At 38.3% G+C, this 20,697-nt stretch overlaps 1 protein-coding gene across 2 annotated transcripts in view; it reads left to right on the forward strand.

Moving 5' to 3' along the window:
* The first annotated feature begins 620 nt into the window (after window positions 1-620).
* The window catches only part of LOC106884104 (EF-hand calcium-binding domain-containing protein 14), a 102,469-nt gene continuing 82,392 nt past the window's right edge, over window positions 621-20,697 (forward strand). Inside the window, exons 1-2 of one of the 2 annotated variants that reach the window (XM_014935325.3) lie at window positions 621-2,407; window positions 12,805-12,959. In XM_014935325.3, coding sequence (XP_014790811.1) covers window positions 2,286-2,407; window positions 12,805-12,959 — 277 coding nt within the window. In that variant the 5' untranslated portion in view covers window positions 621-2,285. The remainder of the gene's footprint in view (window positions 2,408-12,804; window positions 12,960-20,697) is intronic. The other variant, XM_089356463.1, reaches the window with a different exon arrangement.

A 20,697-nucleotide genomic window follows, 5' to 3' on the forward strand; every position in this document is an offset into this window, starting at 1 on the left:
GTTTCGCGAATACCTAAATGGTAAGACCTATACCGAAAGTAGTAGCGTAGTAAGGGATGAAGCAGGGAGGGGCGGTCCGCCACGGGCGACACTTTTGAGCAATAATAAACCATCAAATAAATTTTCATTTTTCAAAATGAAATTAAATTAAGAGTAAGATGGAAAATAATGTTTATTTTTGTACACTTCCATTTACATTTGAAGCGTTTTCTCCAACGTTTTTCTTAATAGCAAAGTCTTTGATCAGATCCTCACTGTGATACCAAGAACACTTCGAAACTATACATCCGCTCATATAAACTACTAAATATTATTTTAGCAAGTTTGAAGTGATTTCTTTTGTAGTGAAACTACCTATCGCCATTAGATACAAAACTACTATCGCCATTACATACAATCTTCTCATTTAAATATAAACAAACGTGGGCGTAGCGGAGAACCCATTCCTTGTCATCACGTGACTGATTATTATTCGAAGCGGCAACTTCTTCGAACCGTTCCCGCCAGAACGCAAACTGACCAATGACAGCCCTTAATAAGGTCACGTGATAGAGTATTTTTCTGAAGCCTTCGGGAGCTGATAGTTTGTTATAAATAGCTTTAACTCGGCGGCCAAATTCGTCTCGGTTCAGTTTCTCTTTGAGATCTGTTCCGTGTACCACACGACAGCAGCAGCAGCCAGCGAGCCAGCGACACATCAACAGCTTCGTCCAGCCAACGATGACCACCGCCGTCGCCACATCAGCAACACGAGTCTACGACTACTGACCAGCATCATCGTCATGACCAACACGATTCTACGATTACTACTAACCAGCATCAATCTCCACCAGCGTCTACACGACTTTCTATGTACACCAAACTAAACCACCGCGGCACATCTCTCTCTTCGATTCTGTTAGGTGACTCAGCTTCACCACGATAAATAAACAGACAAGAGATTTCAGCCAGCGACGAACATCTATATAACAAGAATCACGGCCCGGCATGGAAGCCACCACATCACAACTAGTGATCAGCTCTGCCACACTCACAGCCTCAACTCCCTTCACATACAGACTCATACTAATGTGTACTCAAGAACTGGTATAAATGCTCACGTGTTATTGACTCTCTTTCTATCTGCTGTAATATCTCACATACACATACATGTATCACTCACATACACACTTTTCTTTGTATGATGGCCTGTCTTTGATTATGTTATTATATGTCGCATTCACACTCACACACAGACATACATCTTTTATGCCACAATAAATATCTGTTATTCATCTTATACGGTTGTGGTCTTTCATTACTGGTCATCTATGTTATCGTAGTATAACATATTTTGTATATCATCATTTGATATATATTATTTTGTGTTCGACCGTGTGACACGTTTAAATAAAAGGAGTCCTCTGTTTTTCCATTCGTCACCATTTCTCCTTTTTGAGTTCGCACGGTCGTTCTTACACTTTCTTGCCGTAAACCATTTACCATTTCTGTGGTGCCCCCATTTCCCTTGATGTCCTAAGCACGTTCTTATTTTGCTGAATGGTAATCCAGCACTGACAGTAAACCAGAGTATACATGTATAAGAATTGGCTCCCTGGATCTGTGAGATGCCCGGATAAATCACTGCACTGGGGCCTGTAGTATTTATATATTAACAGCAAGCCACAGCTTACTTAGATCAGAATTTCTCTCCTAAACCCGTAGGACCCCTGGGCAAATGCTCAGTGTGTTCGTGCCTTGAGACGGCACTACCTCCACTCCGAAAGGATGAAAGGTAAAATCGATTACGGTATGATTTGAACGCAGAGCGCAGATGAGCGGATAGAACAAACAACGCACGGCATTTTGGCCTACGCTCTAACGATTCCACCAATTCTTAACAATGATTTATGTCGTAAAAAAACCCCTGCCCTTATCTCCCCACATAAACGCAGAAAGAAATAAAGAAAGAAAATTACGAACGCAAGAATGATAGAACGACACTGGAAAAGGAAGAAAGATTAAAGTGAGCAACGGACAAAAAAAATGTCATATATATATGTAATATATATACACACACACACACTGAACAACAGCAAATTTTATTTGATTTGATCTTAGGTCAATCAGATAATAATTGCTGGTTCATCAAACAAATTACCCTATCGTGTGACGTCACTTTTCACGTTCCCCACCGTCTCACATTCCCTTCATTAGCATCATCACCACTACCACTACCGCTCAATTTCTTCTAAGTTTTTTCACTTCTGTTCTTGCACGGTGTCTGTCTTAGATTAAGAGTCGCTATGAAAGGTGATGCTGACGACCACAACATGATTAATTTACTCCATGATAGTGCCAGTGATTCTCAGGAAATCCTGACTTTACCCCCTCTTAAATCGAAAAGATCAAAATTGTTTGGTAAAAAGTGAGTATGCGATTATAAGAAATATTTCCACATCCTTTACACTCACAACCACACAGACACATACATGAATATCATATATATATATATATATATATATATATATATATATATATATATATATATATATATATATATATATATATATATATATATATATATATATATATATATATATATATATATATATATATATATATATATATATATATATATATATATATATAACGTGTAGATTCTATTATTTTTTCGACAAACTTTTCAAAGTTTTTCTTTTATTTTGTTTTCAATATGCAAAAAATCTAAAACTTTTCTTGACCACTGTTGCAAAGGAGTGAGATGTGTGTGTATTAAGTTATTACGTGTTTCCATATATGTGTGTGTTACTCTGTATTTATATAAAGATTTCCTTCGAAGTTATTATATAGTTGTATACACGTATTTGTGTTTCTATGTTGGTATATATATGCGCATGATGTTTAACTTTATGTCAGCCTTGGTTGAACAGGCCTATATGATCAAAGACATTTTAGCCATGACCACCCCGTCTGTATATTTAGGACAATATTGGCCAATTTATCCTTCTGTTTGCAAGACAGCAGAGTATGTTTGGGTGGTATTTGGCTGCTATTTCTTATTTGTCGTATGATCGCTTCTGCGTATCGAATTGTATAACTTCACGTGTGTATCTGTGAAGTTGTAAAGTTATATACTAAAGTTGCATGTATAATATATGTCTACTGAATTTTATGGATGTGTATGTATTGAATTAAACACGTATATGTATAATTGACTCCTATATATATATATATATATATATATATATATATATATATATATAATGTGCACACGTTGTTTGTATGGCTATTAAATTATTGTTAGAATATATATATATTGCATAGTTTATTATGTTTTTATATTTATTTTTTATCTGTCTTAATGTTTTATCTTTTTGTCGATGAATATTTTCGTTTCCGTCCCTGTACTAAGAAAAAGAAACAACGTCATTTAGAAGTATCTTTTTCCTGTTTTTTGATATCTGTATTGCAGTTGTTGTTACTATGGTCCTTAAAGTATTGTCCTATAAAACATTTGAAATATTTGTTCCGCTACTTTCCTACTGATTTCTTAACCTAACTTACTATAGATTTCAGATTATGTCGGAATTTTTTTTGTTTTGTTTTTGAGATTTTCATTATTTTTACGTTTGTTTACGTTTCCTACTGTCTCCATTTTTTTTCTATGTTTGTTGAAAATATATTTACCTTTATCGACCTTTCGTTCATTTGTAACTTGAAAAGAAACTTTATTACTGTAACTCTCACACATAAGCACACAAGGCGGTATGGTGTGATTTGACGGAGATTTGGTTTTTATTTCTAGCAATTTGAGCGACCAGCATAGGAAGTTTCCTCGTTGGCTCGTTCAGTTATTTTGAATGTGTCAACTTTGACACGTTGGCATATATTATTCATGATTACGTAGTAAAATCCACCGATTTTATACTTTAAAAAAAAAAGAGAAAAATTCTTGGATTTATTGTGGTTCACACTCGAAAACGTTGACCAGGAAACTTAAAGATCTCTAAAAATAGTTATTTAATGGTGGTAGGGAGGGTTGAGGAAGTAAAACGTGTGAGTTTATTTCTTAATTTTGGGTTAATCTTCCTGAAGAGTCGATAACTCCAAAAACTTCATAACTTTTGATTTTATTCTGTGATAACTTTCCGGCCCCTGTTGATGAAATATTGTTGCATACACTCAATGTTCTGCTTATAAGTATATAAATTTACCTTGTAACATAACTGCGATCAAAAGCCTTTACAAGATGACGTCCCGTCTTAGGTTATACCAGCTAATATATTCTTCCTCTTTTATTATTTTTTTAAAAGTCGATAGCGAATGACTTAAAGGAGATTTCGTTGCTATTTCTAAAAGTTTGTGGGTTCCCATAGAGGATCCCTCGTTGTATGTCTGTATGGAGAAGTGGCTTCCTGACCACATGGTTCCGGGTTCAGTCTCACTGCGTGACACCTTGGGCAAGTGTCTTTTTCTGTAACCTCGGACCGACCAAAGCCTTGTGAGAGGATTTGGTGGACGGAAACTGAAAGAAGCCTATCGTGTATATATCATCATTTAACGTCCATTTTCTTTGCTGGCATGGGTTAGACGGTTTGACTAGAGATGGTAAGCTGGAGAGCTGCACCAGGCTCCAGTCTGTTTTGACTTGGTTTTTACGGGTGGATGCCCTTCCTAACACCAACCACTCTATAGAGTGTACTGGGTGTCTTTTGTGTATCACTGGTACGAGTTCCTTTCATGCGTCACTGACACTGACCACGATTACAATTTCACTTTGCTTGACGTGTCTTCCCAAACGCAGCAGATCGATATATATATATATATCATCATCATCATCGTCATCATCATCGTTTAACGTCCGCTTTCCATGCTAGCATGGGTTGGACGATTTGACTGAGGACTGGTGGACCAGGTGGCTACACCAGGCTCCAATCTGATTTGGCAGAGTTTCTAAAGCTGGATGCCCTTCCTAATGCCAACCACTCCGAGAGTGTAGTGGGTGCTTTTACGTGCCACTGGCAAGAAGGTCAGTCAGGCGGTACTGGCAACGGCCACGCTCGAAATGGTGTCTTTTACATGCCACCTGCACAGGAGCCAGTCCAGAGGTACTGGCAACGATCTCGCTCAAATGTCTTTTCACATTACACTGGCACAAGTGCCAGGAAGGCGACGTTGGTAACGATCACACTCAAATGGTGCTATTTACGTGCCACCGGTACTTTTATGTGCCAGTATCATGTTAAAAGCACCTGGCACACACTGTAAAAAGGTTTGCATTAGGAAGGGCATCCAGGTGTAGAAACCAAGCCAAATCAGACTGAAGCCTGGTGCAGCTCTCTGACTTGCCAGCTCTGGTGAAACCATCCAACCCATGCCAGCATGGAAAACAGATGTTAAAGGATGATGATGATTGAATGGCTATGGGGGTCAAGGAGAATAAAATAGGAATCAAAGTAGTTTAAAGGCAAAAAATGGCTGAGAACTTCTGGTCTTGTGTATCACTCTGCAACTGGTATGCCGCGACACAATGGTGTGCCATGAAATGATGCTAGATGTGCCACAGTGTAACTTGAATATAATTTTTTTTCCCTATACTTTTAATTATATTTTTAGTTCAGGTGTGCTGCCAAATTTTGAAAATAATATAAATGTACCTTTAGTGGAAAAGGTTGCGGAGTACTGGTCTAGTATTTTCCTTTTTTATAAGGCTAGAGTGTGATATGAAGGAAATTTGGCTACTATTTCTTTGCAGATTGAGAAACCTTGTAGAAACTTCCTTGAGATAGATAGGTATTCCAAAAATGTGTTAAAAGGTCTGGATCATGAAATATTTTAAAGAATGAAATCATTAAATCATTACTTCTCAATAACCACTATTGACAGATTTCTCTCTCTAAAATGCACACCATTGGAGTTGGTAATGTTTCCCCCACTCTCTTCCTTCTGTACATTAGTGGTTGACTTGCTGAATATATTCAAATGCAGATGGCAGTACATTACACTACTCTCTCATTTTCTGCTTTTGTTCTGAGATCTCATCCACCTTTAGATAGTTGTACACATCCCACTGCAAGGCCATAACTATCTCATCTCATTCAACTCTGACATTATAGATAACAAAACACCATCCTCTCTATCCATTAATAAAATCTAGCTAAATCCTTCTATAAATATTTGGCCTTACAATCTCAGATAACCATTAACAGTGTTATGAGTAACAGCTTGCATAATTCAGTCCTAACATCACAAATGTAATGTTTTCTCTACTTGCACTGTCTACATTTATATTTCTTCATAGATTCCTTATCTTCTAGTACAGACTGGAAGTTGAAGGTGTTGCCATAATTCTAAGATAATATGTGGAAGAGAATTTGGCAAACAAGAAATATGTCTACATTATATAGATTTACAGAAAGCTTAGATGATGCTCCGCTTTCTGCTGTCTTAAAAACAATGAGAAATGTCAAGGCTGAAGAAAACTAAGAAGGCATATGAAGTCTTTTAAACCTCATCATATGGGTGAGGTTTAAAAGAGGGAGATAAGCAGCTAGGATTAATGGTCTGAAATGAATTGTTGTTAATAAAAATTATAATTTTCAGTAATTCTTAAATCATCTTAGAAGTGATGTTGCTGCCATATAGTCATCATAAAGGAGGAACTTGTGTAAGAGAACTAAGCTGTGAGGACATCTTAGACATTATGCAAGTTCTTAGATTAGCCTTTTGTTCCCTGTGGAGCATAGGCCATTAATGACTTTTCTCCACTGTTCTCAACCCTGGGCTGTCTTTTGTGGCTTATCCATCCCTCTTCTTCCAAGTCTTGTTCGTTTAGAATTGTCATTGATGCTTTTGTAACTTTGATATTTTCTTGACAGGAGTGCTAGCCCTATGCAAACCTCTTTTTACTTTTGGGAAGAGGTAGTCCATATTAATTCAACCTTTATCTTTTGACCTGTCCAGCCTGGGAGGCCCTACCCACAGTTTGCACTCTGCTGGCATAACTCTCAGGGTCATGGAAGTGCCCAAGCTACTACACTGCAATGAGGACTAGCCCACCCTAATTGCACCTATTCTTTCTGATCCCATGCTATAAGGGTTTCAGTTGAGTTTGCTGAGATCCCATACCTCAATTAGATCTATAAACATTTTCAGAGATGAAACCATTCCATTCACTGCCTGACTTGCTTCTAACTCCACTTTCTGCACACATGTATTAGGAGTGTGCAGTGATTCTTTTATACTCTAGATCAGTGTTTCTCAACCATTTTACCCTTGTGTAACCCTTAAAATAAATTACATGTCTCAAAGAACCCCTGTACAAAAAAAAATTATATACCATATCTTTCTCAATTTTTTTCATCATAGTTCACATGATAAATATCATACATCTATATATATATATATATATATATATATATGTATATGTATATGTGTGTGTGTGTGTGTGTATGTATATGCTACTTTATTAAAATTGGGTGCATTTTAATATCAATATAAATACATTAAAGGAAAAATGTTTTGGTTTTGTTTTACATGTTTCGGTTTTTGAAATATATATATATATATATATATATATAAAATAGGATTAATGTAATGTAATATAAAGCTGAGGCAAATTAACACCAAATATACAGTGCGTGTGTTTTTATTGGCTATACTGGCAATATGACCATCCCCAAGTACAACAATATATATATATATATATGGTTGTTATATTTTTTTGATAACATAATAGGTTATATTGGATGATGTCTATATTACAATATTGCAATAACCAATAATATATTGTGCATGTATAGTAATATTACGACCATGAAATTAACATTAGCTTATCTCACTCTTTCTCGCGGAACTCCTAGGAACCTTTTGCAGAACCCTAGGGTTCCAGGGAACCCCGGATGAGAGACGCTGCTGTAGATGGTGCTTTAAGTTATATTTGTAATATTTGTCAGGTCCTGAAACCTTTGGATTTTGAGGTTTTTCTGTTCCATTTTTGGTGTCTAATAGAAGAAAGAGGTTGAAACCATAGCCAAGATGGAAGACACATATTTTGTTGTGCTTTTGTCTTTTTGTGGGTCCTTTGCTGTCTGACTTCTAAAAATGTATGATAGAGATGTTGCTTGATGCGTATATTATCCGATGTTGTTACTGTGATGTGATGTGAACATTGTTAAAGTTGTTCTTTCTGCTAATTACTTTGTATGGTGCTTTACTGTTTATTTTGTTATTTATGTTAGATGTAGATGTTTACAAGGTTTCTGTTTCGTTTTCTTTGTTTAGTTTATTAGTTGTGTCCTATTTTAGTTATTTGGCACTGAGTTTTATTTCTACTGTCTGTAGTGTTGGTGTATTATGTTCAAGGTTATCTTTAGTTCACAATGAGATTATTTTTTTTTATATCAGACTTTGATAAATATTTCTTTTTATTTATGTGTGTATTTTTCCTGCGTGCATGCATATTGACTTCCGTTTTTTTAATTTTTTTAAACATTTTAATAGCTGGGTCTGAAGGAAGGAGCAGTATCCAAGCCTTTTGAAGGTCCTCTGAGACCAGTGAGATTGATGCTGTTAATGTTCTGCCTAAATTAGTGTGAATCAATACTAGCAGGAAAGCTATGAGCAGGGAGGAGTTTCAGAAGGCCAACATTCCAAGGTGGAAGTACTGGTTATAGTAGTTAGTATGAGAGATGTGGTATGGGACACAACATGGTTGATAAGAAGAGAAGGAGGTGCATGGCTGAGTGGTTAGGGTGTCAGCATCATGATCGTAAGATTGTAGTTTCAATTCCTGGACCAGGTGATGCGTTGTGTTCTTGAGCAAAATACTTCATTTCACGTTGCTCCAGTCCACTCAGCTGGCAAAAATGAGTAATGCTGCGATGGACTGGCGTCCCGTCCATCTGGGGAACACATACGCCATTGAAATTGGGAAACCGGGCCCATGAGCCTGGCTAGGCTTTAAAAAGGAAAAGCGGCGAGCTGGCAGAAACGTTAGCATTCCGGGCGAACTGCTTAGCGGTATTTCGTCTGCCGTTACGTTCTGAGTTCAAATTCCATCGAGGTCGACTTTGCCTTTCAGCCTTTTGGGGTCGATAAATTAAGTACCAGTTACGTACTGGGGTCGATGTAATCGACTTAATCCCTTTGTCTGTCCTTGTTTGTCCCCTCTGTGTGTAGCCCCTTGTGGGCAATAAAGAAATAAGAAGAGAAGGAGGCGAGTTTAGTTAATTAGCAGTGCCTGAATGGAGTTAGCCAAACACCAGTCTGCTCTGAGAAGTTGTGCGTTTGTTTCTTCGTCGAATCACCACTTTATAAGAAAGTGGGTTATTGCAGCTCAGCGGGCTGCGTGATCGAATCGCGTCGGGGGTCACCAGTATAGGAAAGTTGGTTATACATCATTAGATGTATACCTGACTTTCCTATATGAAATTAAGAAATATATAATGGAACGCTGAACTCCAGACTATCAACTTAAACAACATTTATTCAGGTGGTAAATATATACATCTTTAGCTCTTGTTGTTACAGCTTCTGTGTGTGTGAGTATTAGTTGTTGGGACGTTGTTGTGTAGATGTAAGCGAGCTGTCTAGTGTAAGTCCGAAAGATGGAGAGTGACAGCTATACACGTAAAGAGACTGTCTCCAGGTTGGAATGTCAGAGACACTGCTTGACACGTCCATGCTCTATTGCTGGCCAGCAAGAAAGAGATAGAATTAAGTGGGAACGCTTGCTTGTTTAATTCTACGCATGCGTGAGACTACGCATGCGCACGGCGTTACTACAATGCCAATCAGTTGAGTCACCATTGTTTGAGAGTGTGTGTTTGTGCATGTATTTCTGCCTGTGTCTGTATATATACATGTTCACATTTACTTTTTTACTTTTACTAGTGTTGGTCATTGCACAGAGGCCATGCTTGAGCACTTTCAAAGGTATAACTCATTACAAATACCTTTGTGGTATTTTGTTGTTGCACTTCTGAATGCAAGTGATACCCAAGTACACTCCTTGTTTCACTTTCACAAGGTCCATGCCAGTGACATGTAGAAGGCACCCGTACACTCTGTGAAGTGGTTGGCTTTAGGAAGCGTATCAAGCCATAGAAACCAATCCCAAAACAAACTGGAGCCTGGTGCAGCTCTCCAGTCAAACTGCCAAACTCATGCCAGCATGGAAAACATGTTAAATGATGAGATCACCCTTAAAGTGTATCGGCCGCTAGTATGGAAGGCAGATGTTAAATGACGATGTTGATGAGAAATATATATATATACATATATATATATCATCATCATCATCGTTTAACGTCCGCTTTCCATGCTAGCATGGGTTGGACGATTTGACTGAGGACTGGTGAAACCGGATGGCAACACCAGGCTCCAATCTAATTTGGCAGAGTTTCTACAGCTGGATGCCCTTCCTAACGCCAACCACTCAGAGAGTGTAGTGGGTGCTTTTACGTGTCACCTGCACGAAAACGGCCATGCTCGAAATGGTGTCTTTTATGTGCCACCCGCACAAGAGCCAGTCCAGGGGCACTGGCAACGATCTCGCTCGAAAACCCTACAAGGCCAGTCAGGCGGTACTGGCAACGGTCACGCTCAGGATGGTACATCTTATGTGCCACCCGCACAAGAGCCAGTCCAGGGGCCCTGGCAACGATCTCACTTGGCTTGCCGGGTCTTCACACGCACAGCACATTTCCAAAGGTCTCGGTCAGTAGTCATCGCCTCGGTGAGGCCCAATGTTCGAAGGTCTTGCCTCACCACCTCAGCCCAGGTCTTCCTGGGCCTACCTCTTCCACGGGTTCCCTCAACTGTTAGGGAGTTGCACTTTTTCATGCAGCTATCCTCATTCATTCTCACCACATGTCCAAACCAGCGCAATCGTCTCTCTTGCACACCTCTACTGATGCTTCTTATGTTCAGCTTTTCTCTTAAGATACTTACACTCTTACGGGTATGCACATTTACATTACACATCCAGCGGAGCATACTGGCTTCATTCCTTGCGAGCTTACGCATGTCCTCAGCAGTCACAGCCCATGTTTCACTGCCATGTAGCATGGCTGTTCATACACATGCGTCATACAGTCTGCCTTTTACTCTGAGTGGAATCCCTTTGTCACCAGCAGAGGTAAGAGCTCTCTAAACTTGGCCCAGGCTATTCTTATTCTAGCAGTTACACTTTCAGCGCACCCACCCCCACTACTAACTTGGTCACCCAGATAGCGGAAGCTATCGACTACCTCTAGTTTTTCTCCCTGGAATGAGATTGAAGTTGTTTCCTGTTTGTTTACAGTGTTTATTGCACCTGAACATCTGCCACATACAAAAACTTACTTCGTAGTTAATCTGCCTTTGATATTGCTGCACCTCTTATGTGTCCATAGCTTGCACCGGGTACATCTTATAGAGTTACTACCTACTCCTTTACTGCATACTGAGCAGGGCCATCTACCTGAAGGGGTTTGTGATTTATCTACCTTCCTACTTATTAGGATTTTGGTTTTTGCTAGGTTGACTCTAAGGCCCTTCGATTCTAGTCCTTGCTTCCACACCTTAAACTTCTCCTCTAGTTCTGATAGTGACTGTGCAATTAGTGCAAGGTCATCAGCATAGAGGAGCTCCCAGGGGCAACCTGTCTTGAATTCCTCTGTGATCGCCTGGAGGACTATGATAAATAGGAGGGGGCTGAGGACGGAACCTTGGTGGACCCCTACCTCTACCCGGAATTCATTACTGTACTCATTTCCAACCCTCACCTTACTGACAGCATCTCTGTACATGGCTCGCACAGCTCTCACTAACCATTCTTCTATCCCAAGTTTCCTCATTGACCACCAGATAAGGGATCGGGGGACCCTGTCAAAGGCTTTCTCCATGTCAACGAAGGCCAGGTACAGAGGTTTATCCTTGGCTAGATATTTCTCCTGCAGCTGTCTCACTAGAAATATGGCATCAGTGGTGCTTTTACCTGGCACGAACCCAAACTGCATCTCATCTAAATTGATTCGCTCCCTAATTAGTTGGGCTATGACCCTCTCCGTAACTTTCATAACCTGATCTAACAGCTTGATGCCTCTGTAATTATTAGTATCTAAAGCGTCACCTTTACCTTTGTAGCAGTTTACTATGGTGTTGCTACACCAGTCATTGGGTATGACTCCTTCATGTATCACCTGGTTCGTAATACGGGTGACTAGGCTGTAGCCAACACTACCAGATATTTTGAGCATCTCTGCAGTGATTCCTGATGGGCCGGGGGCTTTCCCTGTCTTCATATTCTTAATTGCTTTATCTACCCTGGTACTGTCAACTCGGATAGCTGGTCCCTCTGTTGGGTCGACATACGGCAGGCTCTCTTTCTCCCATTCATTCTCTTTATTAAGCAATCTATCGTAGTGGCATCTCCAGATCTCTTTCTTTGCAGCCTCATTTAGTGCAAGCGTACCATCATCCATGCGAACACATTTCTCTCCTACAACATCACTATTCTCTCTCCTACACTGTCTTGCAACACACACATATATATATATATATATATATATAATCTGTTGATTCATATTGTATATGTGTACTGTGATATATGTTCCTATGTGTTCCTACATGGAATATACATGAAACCTCTTTACAGCCGTCCGTCTATGTCATTCTGCTTTCTCACATGTAATTATTCTTTCTATCCATCTATTTATATGTGTGATTTAATGTATGTTGTTAGGAAGTGCATGCATGCTCAAATATCAAATAATCCATTTCATCAATTACTTACCTGGGGTTCATTTAATTTCTTTATTGATCTCGTTCTTGTTACAGGAAGAAAACTCAATTCGAAGAACCATCCTGCAACCCTTGCACAAGCGCAAAGTATTTCATTGCAATTCTAGCATTCGCAGGATTAATTGCTGTTGCATTGGTTACTTTTCTTCTCTTGCACCAAGTTGAAAACTTAAAGAAAGAGTTCCAATCAGGTAAAGACATTTAACTGCTTTTCTCTTGAATTCTCTCTCTCTCTCTCTTTTTTTTTTTTTTTTTGGAGACTTAACCTCCCTTTAATTTGTTCTCCTTTTAATTAACATGCTTCTATTTAGCAATAACACTGCACTAACCACAGATGTCTTGTAGCTTTATTTAATAACCTCTGCATTGTTTCAGTTCTTTGTAATACATACATATATATACATATATATACATATATATATATATACACTAGGTTGAGGAAAAAGTTTGTGTGCCATGTTAAAATAATGATTTTTTTATGCAAGAATTTATTCAAAAACAACATCAACTATTCTTCAAAATAAAGACTATCATTTTCCATGACCTTCTGCCAACGATCTGCAAGCTTTCGGATTTGAATTGAAAAATTCTTGACAGTCTTCTTCAAATTCATCGAATGATTCAAATCGGTAACCTGAAGTGCTGCATTGATTGGAAGAGATCATAGTCAGATGGAGCAATGTCTGGACTACAGGCTGGATGCAGCAGAACTTCCACACTGTCCAATTCTTCAATCTTGTTGCTGGTCTTTCTGGTGGTGTGCGGCTTTGCATTGTCTTGTTGAAACAAAGCATGCTTTCGGCAAACAAGTCTTGGGTACTTTTCAACCAGCACATTGTAGACTCGATCAAGTTGCTTGCAGTAAACTTCAGCATTGTTGGCACGACCATTTGGCACAAGTTCAAAATGCAAATTCCTTTGAAGTTCCACCAAATGGAAATCATGATCTTCTTTCTAAACTGATTTTGCTTTGGAACGGATCGAGGAGTTTGACCTTTTTGGACCCAACGCTTGCTTCGACCGTGATTAACCAGGTGGACACACTTCTCATTCAACTGATCGTAGAGAAATTTAACACAACGCATGAACTTTTTCCTCAACCTAATATATATATATATAGATAAATATATATATATATATATATATGATTTGGGTTTTTAATTTAATACTTTTCTTTTTTTTTGTGTGGTGGCTTTTAGGGAAGTTTTAAATTTATTTCAATGTAAATATGATCTGCATTTTTTTAAGGGATGTTTAAAATCCCTTTGATGTTTGGCTCTGTTATTATGGCCTTCAGTGGATGAATGATAAATCTTTTCCTATCCTTACCTCTACAGGTAAGGCATCGATCTACCATAGGTTATATTCTCTCATACCTCTGTCCCAAACAGCTTTGTAAACCGAAGCAATATAGGATAATGTGTTCTGACAGAAATGCAATGCTACATCCAGGGCAAGATTGAACTCATAGCCTGTTGAATGTTAATTTAAAGTCTTTTGTCCACTTAACCGTCCTGCTTCTGTATTTTAATTTTAATTGTTTATAAAGTGTTGCAATGAAGTGGCAGAGATTTGTAATACAGATTTTTGCAAAATCCACTCACAAGCATCAGTTCAAGGTTATAGAAGAAACTTGCTCAATATATGATACAGCGAGATTGAACAAACTGTTTAGCAATAAGTGATATTGTCATTTTGTATCACATTTTGGGAACAATAGTGTTGTTGGTTATAGTTCTCCAATATGTCAGTAACCAACTCATTGCATTAATGATAGCTAGATCAATAAGAGATAGTCTGTGCAAAATGTGGTGATGGCAGAATTATATCAGTGGTGCATCCAAAGTTTGCATCCCTGAGAAGTTTAGTGTATTGTGCCTCAATGCCTTGTATTTCCAGAGATTTAAATACTGCCTTCATCTTGATGCTATTGAAGGCCTTATTGTGTAGTGTGTGTGTGTGTGTGTGTGTGTGTGTGTGTGTGTGTGTGTGTGTATTTATATATGTGCTTATGTAAAATAAAAGTGTTCTCAACAAACTATGTCGCAAACTCCGTAACCAAGTACAAAAACAAACCTGGCGAAGGAGTTACTATTGAAGCATGCTACAGAAGATGTGAGCAAATCTTCAAGAAAGAATGTAAAGATTGAGATGACGAGATGAAAATGTGCTTAATCTTGAGAAATCTGGCAACAACAGAACATGAATGATACAGTAATTATATACTCCCAAGAAAACCTTTGGACATAAACTTTAATAACACAATAGATACATTGGGTAAAATTTTCTGTGAAAAAGGCTCGTTGTTCAACACACATTGGAAGTATCTGAACATAGAGAAAGACAACAATGAAGACTACATCACATATTCTTTTATTCTTTTACTTGTTTCAGTCATTTGACTGTGGTCATGCTGGAGCACCACTTTTATGCTGGTAGAGTTAACAAGGAATGCATGAAGTTTAAGCTGGACAAATTAATGCCACACATGTTCAAATGCCTGATTTTTACACAGAGACTTACTGCTGAAAAGGAGCAGAAGTTAGATCTAGAATTCTCGTAAAGTTGGAGCAAAAGCAGAATGTAACCCTACAGCAAGTGTCAGGAGAATGTGAAAGGATAGTCAAATTAAGACATGACACAGAGGAAATTGTATGTAAAGATTGTTTCCAAGTAAAGCAAGCGCAAAATAGTCAGAAGAGAGATAAAATGTTTTCTAAAAATACAGCAAAAATCAGGAAGTAAACCCATGTTTTGCATGTGGAGGTATATACCTGAAGGAAAAAAAGCAGAGGGTTTTCGTTGTGGTAATATAGGATATATAAAGACGCATTGTAGAACAAAGATGACAAAATGTCAGAACAAAGGAAAAAGAATAACTAGTATGTCATTGGAAAAAACTGATAACATAATAAAGAGAAAATTTGTAAAAGTGAAAACTAGAAATACAAGCATAAAATTGAAGTTCAACACCAGTAGTGACATGACTATTATAAATGAAAAACATGGAAATATGTCAGTAAGCCAAATTTGATTAAATCTAAAAAGGTAGCACATGGTATTATAGGAAAAAGATTATATTTTTTCAGTGAATTTGAATAAAAAAGGCAGATTTATGTGTTGAAAGTTTCACTTAATTTACTTAGCACAGAGTGGATAGAACTATTCAATTTATGGGATATGCTCATAAGTGTTTTGTGTAGAAATATAGTCGCCTCAGTCGAAGGTTCAAATGCTGCTGAGGGACTGAAGCAAAAATTCACAGTAAAATAAAGTGGAACATGGTAAAAGACAAGTTTATAAAGGAAACAAAAAGAACACTGGTCAACAAAAGAAAATAGAAACAGGTTTGGTGTGAAATGAAACCAAGACATGAACCTATGCTGAATGTGTGATGGTGTGCTGATATATGCACTGGGAGTAGTGATACCGGAAACACTACAAAAGAAAATGTTGAGAGAATTTTACATCAGACATCCTGGTATTTCAAGGATGAAAGCATTAATGCACAGTTACATATACTGGCCAAAAATGGACAGAGAAATCAAAAATTTGGTGAAAAGCTGTAGAGGATGTGCTGTAGCAGCAAAATTGCCCACTATAAAAAGTGAACCTTGGCCAAAAAGTAGATGTTTTGTGGTCGAGACTACACATTGATTTCGCTTGTCCTTTAAATGGTTCTTAATACTTAGTGGCAGTTGATAGTTTTTCAAAATGGCCTGAAATTTGTAAGTGTGAAAAACCAACCTCTTGAACTGATAAATTTTTCACACGAATTGTTTGCAAGATTTGACATCCCAGACAAGATAGTGTCTGACAGTGGAGTGCAATTTGTATCTAGCGAATTAGAAAAATTTTGTAAAATGTTCATGGTAGAACATATAACTATGACACCATACCATCCCAAATTTAATTGACAAGCAGAATGCTATGTCAATACCTTCAAAAACACCCTTAGATAATCAAATAAGGAAGACACTCATGAGGTAGCTCTACAACAATTTTTAGGAGTGTATTGTGTGACACCAAATCCGAATACACCACCAAGTAGCTCATCAGCGGAGTAGATGTTTTCAAGGAAGGTAAAATCAGCCTTTGATAAATTGCTACCTGGCAAGAAAAGATAAAGTGTCAGGGAAGTCATAGCAAGATTCTTTAAAGTTGATGGAAAGGTGTATATGAGGGAATACAAGAATGGAAAGCAGAGTTGGGAAGAAGGCGTAATTACCAAATGCATAGGTAAAGTGAGGTAATGCATAAAAAGTAGAAAAAGCATACAAAAGAGACACAAGAACCAACTGAAAAAGAGATTTGTGGAAAGTGAACCAGAGGAGTTGGAGGAACCAATGGAATGGTTGTATAATATGTTCTAAGTACCACTACTACAGGTGATTGAACCCAGGTGTGTGAGAGGAAAAGAAAACATACAGAGTTCTTGAAAATAGATGCCAAGCGCAAAAAAGATTAAATTATACAAAAAACAAAACTCAGAAAAGGGAGGTGAGGGTAAATAAAAAAAAATATTGCTAAATAAAATGACACTTCTTATGAAAAACTTAAAAAAGGTGATGCTGTAGGGAATTAGCAATAATGGTACACCACTTCTATGTGACGAATGGAATAATTTAGTCATGATAAGTAAAGAGAAGTACTTGAAATATGAGAGTACATAGTAGGTAGTCAAGAGATAGTCATGTCTTTACTAAATATACTGCATACTGAAGTGGCTGTTCAATCCAACATTTTAAGAATTACAACACATATATTTGGAATAAGCTTGGGCTGAAAGGGCTTAGAGGACTTGTATTATTTTAGTTTGGAAATGAGACCCCATAGGCCTCCATTTCTTTTGTCTGGGATGGGAATCTTCTAGGTTGGATGTTGTGAAAATTGAACTTTGAAGGTGGTAATGCTCAGTCATGGAAGTAGGCCTTCTATCTCATACCCCTTATAAGGTTGATAAACTTCGCTGGGAGCATCCTCATGTAGAGTTTATTTGATGTATTTGTGTGTGTGTATGGCTATATATATATATATATATATATATATGAAGGCACATGGCTTAGTGGTTAGGGTGTTGCACTCACATTTGCAAGATCATGGGTTCGATTCCCAGACCAAATGTTGCATTGTGTTCTTGAGCAAAGCACTTCATTTCACGTTGCTCTGTGATCACTTCATCATCTGACATGTGGCACATGGTGCATCTGGACAGGTAATGTTGATTTAATGGATGGAGTGAGCTTATGTGAACACAGACATTTGATCACCATAAACAAATCATCTGAGTGGTTGTGCAGTGAGAAATTGCTTATCCCTCATACACCGTCTAACAATGGGAGAGTCCATGATACATACTCACACACACACACACACAAGATTTTAACCAAAACATAGAAGAAAGAAAACACAAATGTGTATCCCCCCCACTCCTGCAAAGGTTATCTATATAGTCCTAATACACACATTCTATTTCCACAGGAACACCAACCTTAAAGACACACACATTTCTCATAATCTTTTCTCCAGTAAACTTTTGCTAACCTGCAACAAAACCACCCCCAAAATAATGTTTTTGATATCAAGGGACATAACTCTTAACTTAACCCCCTGCTTGTTTCATTTCATCATCTTTTTCACAGCAACTACAAACCAGATGTATCTATTCACTTCCAACAATAGAGAGCAGTCACCATATTTCATTCCATAATGGCTATCTCTGAAGAGCACAGGGTCACATAATCAGACTGTTACCTAACATTCCATTGAACCCTTAGTGTGAAACCATTTGGTAAGATCAGCTGTAATGGATGTATAATACTGTACACTTTGATTAATCTAAGATATCTATCTATCTATATATATATGTATATAAATGTATGTGTGTGTGTATATATATATATATATATGTATATAAATGTATGTGTGTGTGTGTATATATATATATATATATATATATATATATAAATGTATGTATGTGTGTGTATATATATATATATATTTGTGTATATATCCACATACATACAAACATACATATGTATGTATAGGTAAACAGGCAGAATGGCGGACAGTATATGTTCTGCATTGAAATTCTGCTGAGCTCAACTTCCTTTTTTCACTGTCGATGTAATCAACTAGCCCCCTCCCCACAAAAATTTCAGGTCTTTTGCCTATAATACAGAGGGTAGAGATGATTGCGCTGGTATGGACATGTGGCAAGAATGGATGAGGATAGCTGTGTGAAAAAGTGCCACACCCTAGCAGTTGAGGGAACCTGTGGAAGAGGTAGACCCAGGAAGACCTGGGATGAGGTGGTGAAGCATGACCTTTGAACTTTAGGCCTCACCGAGGCAATGACCAGTGACCAGGACCTTTGAAAATATGCAGTATGTGAGAAGACCCGGCAAGGCAAGTGAGAGCATAATCTGTGACCTATGCTAGAAGTGTAGCCAGCTCACTAATTCGTATCTTTACTTCATCGGAGACTAAAAACCCTGCTTGCAAAGACCTGTTGAGGCAAGTGAATTTGGAACTTGAAATCTGAAATCAAAATCAAACTGATTCCGATGACCGGCACCCATGCCAACCTCTCCTTCATTGGACACTAAACTCTGCTTGCAAAGACCTGTTGGGGCAAGTGAAATCGAAATTGAACCATACTCGATGACTGGCACCTGCGCCAGTGGAGCACTAACAGCACTGTCGAGTGTGTTTATTGCCAGAGCAGCTGTCTGGTTTCCATGCTAGTGGCCCGTAAATAGCACCATTTGAGCGTAATCGTTACCAGCGTTGCCTTCTAGCACTTGTGCTGGTGGCATGTTAGAAAATCATTTGAGCGAGGTCGTTGCCAGTGCAGGTGGCACGTAAAAAACACCTTATTGAGCGTGGCCGTTGCCAGTACCGTGTGACTGGCCCTCATGCCAGTGGTATGTAAAAAGCACCCACTACACTTTCGGAGTGGTTGGCGTTAGGAAGGTCATCCAGCTGTAGAAACTCTGCCAGATCAGATTGGAGCCTGGTGCAGCCTTCTGGCTTGCCAGTCCTCAGTCAAATCGTCCAACCCATGCTAGCATGGAAAGCGGATGTTAAACGATGATGATGATGATAATATAGGGTAGGAAAAATTATAGAAATTTTTTCTACCAGTGGCCTAGTAGGTATACAAAGTCAATAGATATTTTTTTCATATAAAAATTAGTGTACATTTAAACACAAAGAGGCGAGCCCTTAAACGTGTTGCCTAACATACTAGAAAGAACAGTCAAAAATTGTTGTTTGGACTTTTTGACTGCTCTTTGTAGTATGTTAGGCAACCTTTTTAAGGGCTCGCCTCTTTGTGTTTAAATGTACACTAATTTTTACACACACACACACATATATAGTGATCAGTGTGGATGCCATGGAGAGATGAGTGGTTTGTGAGAGTTGTACAAGCCATGTACAGGGATGTTGCCTGTTAAATTGAAGGTTGACAATGAATTCAGTGTACAGGTAGGAGTTCACCAGTGTTCAGTTCTCAGCTCCCTCTTATTTATCATAGTTCTCCAGGCCTTAACAGAGGAATTCAAGACTGGCTTCCCCTGGGAGCTCCTCTATGCTGTTGACCTTGTTCTTACAGCTGAATCACTACCTGATCTGAGAAAGAGATTTCAGGTGTGGATGTAAGGCCTGGAATCTAAGGGCCTTAGAGTTAATTTAGTAAAAACCAAAGACCTAGTAATTAGGAAAACTGACAAATCACACATCCCTTTGAGGAGATGGCTCTGCTCGATATGTAAGCAGGGTGTTGGTAGAAACTCCATATGTTGCACCCACTGCAGGCTTCGGACACATAGGAGGTGGAAAACATGGGATGAAGTAGTGAGAAAGAATCTTTAGGCACTGGGCCTTGCTTAGGAAATGACAAGGGACTGGGAGATGGTGACGATT

The sequence above is a fragment of the Octopus bimaculoides genome, chromosome 8, assembly GCF_046866305.1.
Source record: "Octopus bimaculoides isolate indiv1 chromosome 8, ASM4686630v1, whole genome shotgun sequence".
Classification (NCBI taxonomy): domain Eukaryota; kingdom Metazoa; phylum Mollusca; class Cephalopoda; order Octopoda; family Octopodidae; genus Octopus; species Octopus bimaculoides.